Genomic DNA, 6,623 nt, shown 5'->3' on the forward strand with positions numbered 1-6,623 from the left:
AAGACTTGGTACAGTCATTTGATTCGAGCGTCACTGATGAGACTTTTGTAGACGAAATGCGCGTCTGGCGTATATATAAAATTTAGTCCTGGTATCTATGATGAGTTTATTTCCGTACGTAGTAAATGGTGGAGTAAAGCTGGTTTTATAACTGGTAAAACCTCTCACTTGTATAAAAGTCGAATACAATCAGTATTTTGACAACAATATGTAAACAGTTGTCTCATTGGCAATCATACCACATCTTCTTTTTTATATAAAACAAACATACAAGGTAAAAACACAAAAAATTGGGGTAAATCAGTCAGCATTGGAATATCATCTTCGCTACTATAAAAACAAACAAATATGCAAACAAAGAAAAAACAAAATGGCATACAGACAAATCACATACGCAAAAATGAAAGACAAGAATATAAAAAATTACCATAGCACCATAAAACAACAAGTGTATTTACTGTAAATTCTTTGGTGGATCATGTTCAGTTTGTTTTGTTATGGAAGTATTTTTATTTACTTTTCAAGTTTTTAATTTTAAAATTTAGCTTGCGTTCAAGGAAAACTACTAGATGAAAGTCCAAATAAAGATAGATGAACTGAAAGTTGGAACAGAGTGAACAAGAGATGTTATCGTAAGATCAGTATGGAGGAAATAGCCGTCTACTCAAAGGGGATAAAAAGCAACATTGTTAGACGTGTAATTTGATGAACAATAATACAATCAATTTATATATTATAACGGTTTCAAGGTAAAAAAATAGATGAAATTGTCAAAATTAAACTTTTATGTTCATATCAATATTGTGGAACAGAGTCTGCTCACCCTTCCGGAGCAACTGAGATCTCCGATTTTTGGTGGGGTCTAAGTGGTGTTTTGCATTCTGATGATTGTCTTTTGTTCTTTTTCGTTTTTTTTTTGCCATGTCGTTGTCAGTTTATTTTCGAGGTATGAGCTTCATTGTCCCTTTGGTATTTTTCGACTCTCTTTTACAAGCATCTGAATGCTTTTCTTTTAAATATAGGAAAACCGTGGCTTATCAAACAATTTCCAGCCTTAACAACCAAAACCCCACGGAAAAGAGAAAAAAGTGAATTGAAATTCTGACCTCTCAGTTGCTATAGGTGGGGATATCTGTGATCACTTGACCACATCTAGAGTTTAAATAGTATTAAATAAATATTCAATTTCTGAAAAGTTATTTTACTGATACGAAAGAATTATAAAAATTCCTTCTTGAAATCAAAATTGACAATCAATAGTTTATATTATTATGTTGTAGAGTGACATTCATTTATTAAAGAACAATGTTGTTATGTTTCCATTGTATGATTCCATTTTCCTTTCCTTTTTTTTTTTTTTTTTTTAAATCATTGCAAGTTTCATAGTTCATATTTCATGAAGTATTTTGACAATTCCATTAGATGAATGGGTTGTGATCATTTTTCTCTGCTTTGGATTGTATCGTATCGAGGTACAATCCTTGAAGAATGGGGCTTGATTTCTATTTAAAGTTTTGAACTGTTTCCCATTAGATGACACATGTTGTACAGAATCATCTGTACAGAGAACATACAGACTACCATCTGGTAGTGTAGTTATTGAACAAGGTATTGATGGTAATGGTATATCTTTTATGTTATCTTTGGTGAAGCTATACCAGTACAATTTTTTATTTTCATTTGAAGTTTGTTCTCTGTAGAATATTTTGTCTCCTGCAGCGTGCAAACAGATTGGTTGTCCACCTGTTTTTATTATCTTAACTGTCTCTCCTGTGTTATAATCAACGAGCAGTAGTCTGCAGATACCACCTACTACTAAAATGTTGTTTATCATAGCAATACCACAATAAGGCACCATTCCAGGTACTGATATGGATTTAAGTTTGTGCTTTTTGTTTATGTCAAACATGTCTATATAGTTAATATTGTACCAAGTGCTGACCATAACTGCGACTGTAGAGTTGTTGATTGGTGTAACACAATATGAGCCATCATTGACTGGTATTGTTGTTAACTGTGATCCATCTGTGTTACAAATCAGCAAATTGCAATCGTGCAGCACGCATATCATCATCACCAGTCGACCATCATCCATCATCACCACACCGAATATAATTTCAATCGGTCTTATATTGAGTAGTGAGTTCAGATCAATCTGACAATGTTGATAGAAGATATCTTGTCCAAGTTTGTCTTTTATGTCTATGAAATATAGAAATAAACATGGTCATCAAATTATTACATCAGGAAATGTTTTTTGGTTGTATCCAGTAATCAAAGTAATCGATATGTAAAGCAGATTATTTTTAATTTATTCATCTCTGTAAATAAACTCATCATAGATACCAGGACTAAATTTTATATATACGCCAGACGCGCGTTTCGACTAGAAAAGACTCATCAGTGACGCTCGAATCCAAAAAAGTTAAAAAAAAAAAAAAGCCAAATAAAGTACGAAGTTGTAGAGCATTGAGATCCAAAATTCCTAAAAGTGTTGCCAAATACAGCTAAGGTAATCTATGCCTGAGGTAGAAAAGCCTTAGTATTTCAAAAAAATCAATATTTTGTAAACAGTTAATTTATAGATATAACATAAATTACTGTAAAGTAGATTCGTTTTGCATGGACATTTTTGGGCCTTTTGCATGAACATTGTTGATTTAATTTTGGTGAATTAAATTTGGGCACTCTGTCTGTCAATACAGATTTAAATTTTTACAGATGACTGGTTTAATTGCAAAATAGAAATGGATTAAAAGCATTGAGACTAATGGTAGTCATAGTAACATTCTAAATATGACAACTTACAAAAAATAAAAAAAACCCCAAATAATAGCAAAAATAATAATGTGAAAGTTTTCTTCGAAAAAGTAGATAAACTTCATTGTAGTATTTTAACATGATAAATGCAGGTAGATCAAATTAAGTTTATTTTTTATATGTTTTTTTACAATAATCAAATGGCCTAGTAACCCGGAAAGATAACTGAAATGTAATAATATCTGATGTACTGATCCTATTGATAATATATAATTAAATTGTTTTATAGTTATTGCTATTTCCAATGAAATTAAATCATATCACATGTAATATCCTGTCTATTTTGTATGAGGATCAGAATTTATTGTGATGTTTTGAAATATGCAACAGGGTTATAATCTCAATCAATAAAACTCGCATTCTGAAATTTTATATATATATCAAACAGGAACTTTTCTGAATATCGCAAACATTAGAATCGCATTTCAGTGTAAATTCATCTGTTTATTTATAGGTGTTATTATTAATGTTTTAATCATGACTACAGCTGAACAATTACATCCATCTTTTTGGTAAATGCTTAATCTTATTTGTAGTGTTTTAGTTAGTCCATTTCATTTAAACCATAAAAGATGACTTTAGCCAAAAGCAAAATCACGAACATACTGAAAATTTTAAAAAGAGTCCCTAATCAAATGACAAAATCAATAGCTCAAATACATCACACGAATGGATAACAACTGTCATAATCCTGACTTGATACAGGCATTTTCTTATGTAGAAAATTGTGGGTTAAATCTGGTTATAATGCTAGCTAAACCACTCATTTGTATGACAACATATCCTGCTAATGTATGGTATCTATCAATACACTGAGGATATGAACAAAATCAAAATTGAAGGATGTTTGTTGTGACAATTTACGGTAAACCTGTTGACCTTGTTCACTCATTTTTTTCTTGCAGTACTGACCTATTGCTTCATTTCTATGGTATTTCAATAGTTTCTGTAAAATATAATAAATTATAAACAGTAAGAAAAGTTTTATTTAGTTGTTTCTATATATATTAATGAAATCAGATTTTGCTTTGAAATAGAACAATGATTTCTTGATTTGTAATTGGTTATAAATTCTTATGGACATATCACAAGATCTATTTTTAATCATCTTTACACTATGATCATATCTTAACCTTTGGATTATTGAAAGCAGATAAGACTCCATATTTGGTTTTGTAATTGTTATCCTCTTCACCTGCTAAATACTTGCCATATAAAAATAGTTACTGCAGATGCCATATATAAAAACATGTTTTGTCATGGACCTTCTTTAAAATCTTTCTTTTTAAATTGGTAAATAAGAAATGGATTGCATATTTAAAAAGCTAAAATGTATTGAGAATAAGCATATAAAATAGACATATATCTTCAATAATGACAATAGAATTACCCGAATTTGAATATCAATTCCATGAACAGTTGCACCAATTCCTTGAATTGAGCTATCAATACCATGTACAGATGAGCCTATTTCTTGAATTGAATTGTCCATCTGTGAAAAAACATATGGATTAAAATCGTTAAATTTCCAAACTAAACAAACAAGTTGTTAAAGCAAAAGATCGAATAGGTCACTATCATTATTATTATATCTATCTCAAAATTTGTAGACAAAAAATTTCCCCGTCACGTTAATTAGACATGTTTCTATTTGAATTAATTAACTGAACTTAAATAAACTCATCATAGATACCAGGACTAAATTTTGTATATACGCTAGACGCGCGTTTCGTCTACAAAAGACTCATCAGTGACGCTCGAATCGAAAAAAGTTAAAAAGGCCAAATAAAGTACGAAGTTGAAGAGCATTGAGGACCAAAATTCCTAAAAGTGTTGCCAAATACAGCTAAGTAATCTATGCCTGAGGTAGAAAAGCCTTAGTATTTCAAAAAATCAAAATTTTGTGAACAGTACCGTTTGTTCTGCTTCAGAGAACTTAAGAATTTACATATACAATCTATTGATTTATTAAATCTTGGCAAAAAAATGAATTTCCATGGAATTTCATGGTTTGAAACCAAGACACCAAGAAAATAGTAAGTAAATAAGTAATATTACAGACAAAACGTTACTGTCAACTACATGATAAAAATTGAAATTGCAATATACTGTTTATTAAGCTTTTCATATATATAACACTACGCCGATGTCGAAATCCTTTCACCGTATACTTAGCCAGCTTTCTATGATGGTTTGTTATCAAAAAGAAAATCTTTTCATCGTTTGTGATATTTAGTAATTACTGGATAGAAAAGATATTATTAAAAGTACTTTCTATGAAGTCATTGTACAAGGAGCAGTGGAGAATAAAGTGGCACTCATCTGCTTAGAGTTTTTATAACCTGTTTCCCGGCCGTTATTGAAATTCTTGACAATACCGTTAATATTTGTATATTCCGAAGGCATACTGAATGTTTTACGGAGGGGACCAACCTAGAGTTTCTATAACCAAACTTACATAAACGTTCATTCGGTTGCTCACCGTTATATATACCCGTCTATTAAATTTAACATACAGTGGAATAACATTATTTAGTGTCTGTATCTTTGTTCTATAATATGAATACTATTAATTTTTATTTGTGGAATTCAATGGCGTATGCAAGATATCTCCCCTATGGAGAAATTAACTGATATTCATCGAGTTTTTGACAAACTACATCCTCAATTGAAATATTCTCTTTTGCAGAATTTCATTGTCTGAACACCAGAATGAAAAATCGATAGGTCTTAATGTTGAAAACACAATGATTTGTTGTATATCAGATTATATGCATCGGGTTTAAAGTTTATGGATTCATGATAAAGTGTTTTAGATTTCAACTTTTATTTGGAGAAAAAAATTCTTACTTCATTTAGTTTCTTGTGAATATTCAAAAGATCTATACTGTATTTGCTACAGAGTCCTTCATCAAGTGGTCTGTTCTCTATTCTCATAAGGTCATCTTGTTTATTTGGATCTAGTTGTTGGACAAAACTAATCAGGTCTGTCCACAGGCTTTTATATTCAGTTTCAATTATTGCACCCTGCGTGTTGTGGCTTAGGTATTCATTCTTATAGCGACGTAAGATGAGTACAGCATTTTTCTCAGTTGATCCAAGATAACAGCAGTTAAGTAATATTAGTTCTTTAAGCTGGACGGGGTTTGCTGTAAACTTGCAATGGCAGTTGTGACCACGTTGTCCTGGATTCTCAGTGTACAGTTGATTCCATTGACAATACATCAGAGGGAGTTTAGAGTTGGTGACACAGTTAGATATGTCTTTACAGCATTTAGCATTTCTGTGTCGTAAGTGAAACAGTATGTGTATTACTTGTTGAGTGTTTAGAAAATCTTGAAAAGACCCCAGACCTTTACTTGTGTAGTCATTTTCTAGCCTAGTTCTATTCAATGGTTGAACAACCTCCAAAAATACCGATCCTACAATAAAGTACCTTCGACGATCTTCAATATCCATCCTGCAAGTTAAAAAAAACAACAACTGTTATAACTGATTTGAAATAAACGTGATCGCGTATATATTTTATCTTGGCTGTTTTTCATTGAATGTATTCATGTACAATATGTAATGGACTTCATGTTCAATAAATTGTATGCCCCTTACAGGCTGTATTTTTGCCAGCTGACATAGAAATCTGTTATGGTGTGCCAATGACTTTTTTGTTATAAAATGACCCATCTTCTATACTAAGCCTACACTATGTCTTCTCGTGTAGGCATCCTCTTGTCCCATATCAGGTCAAAGTGTTGGTTAACGCTGTCTTACCAAGAATTGGGGTGAATGTTTTATATTTTGAAACT

At 31.3% G+C, this 6,623-nt stretch overlaps 1 protein-coding gene across 1 annotated transcript; it reads right to left on the minus strand.

Moving 5' to 3' along the window:
* Positions 1-223: 223 nt before the first annotated feature.
* LOC143041981 (uncharacterized) lies at positions 224-5,940 on the minus strand. The gene is made up of 4 exons (XM_076214174.1): positions 5,671-5,940; positions 4,211-4,312; positions 3,733-3,766; positions 224-2,202 (listed from the first exon to the last, which is right to left on the minus strand). Exons 1-4 carry the CDS (start codon positions 5,755-5,757, stop codon positions 1,388-1,390), a joined length of 1,038 nt encoding a protein of 345 aa, XP_076070289.1. The 5' UTR covers positions 5,758-5,940; the 3' UTR covers positions 224-1,387.
* Between the last annotated feature and the right edge of the window lie 683 nt (positions 5,941-6,623).

The sequence above is a fragment of the Mytilus galloprovincialis genome, chromosome 8, assembly GCF_965363235.1.
Source record: "Mytilus galloprovincialis chromosome 8, xbMytGall1.hap1.1, whole genome shotgun sequence".
Taxonomy (NCBI): domain Eukaryota; kingdom Metazoa; phylum Mollusca; class Bivalvia; order Mytilida; family Mytilidae; genus Mytilus; species Mytilus galloprovincialis.

Coding starts and splice junctions, on each gene's coding strand:
- LOC143041981 (XM_076214174.1), bottom strand. CDS start 5,757: ATGAGAATAGAGAACAGACCACTTGATGAAGGACTCTGTAGCAAATAC. Junction 4,313..5,670: donor TTCACAAGAAACTAAATGAA/GTAAGAATTTTT, acceptor GTTTTTTCACAG/ATGGACAATTCAATTCAAGA. Junction 3,767..4,210: donor GAATTGATATTCAAATTCGG/GTAATTCTATTG, acceptor TATATTTTACAG/AAACTATTGAAATACCATAG.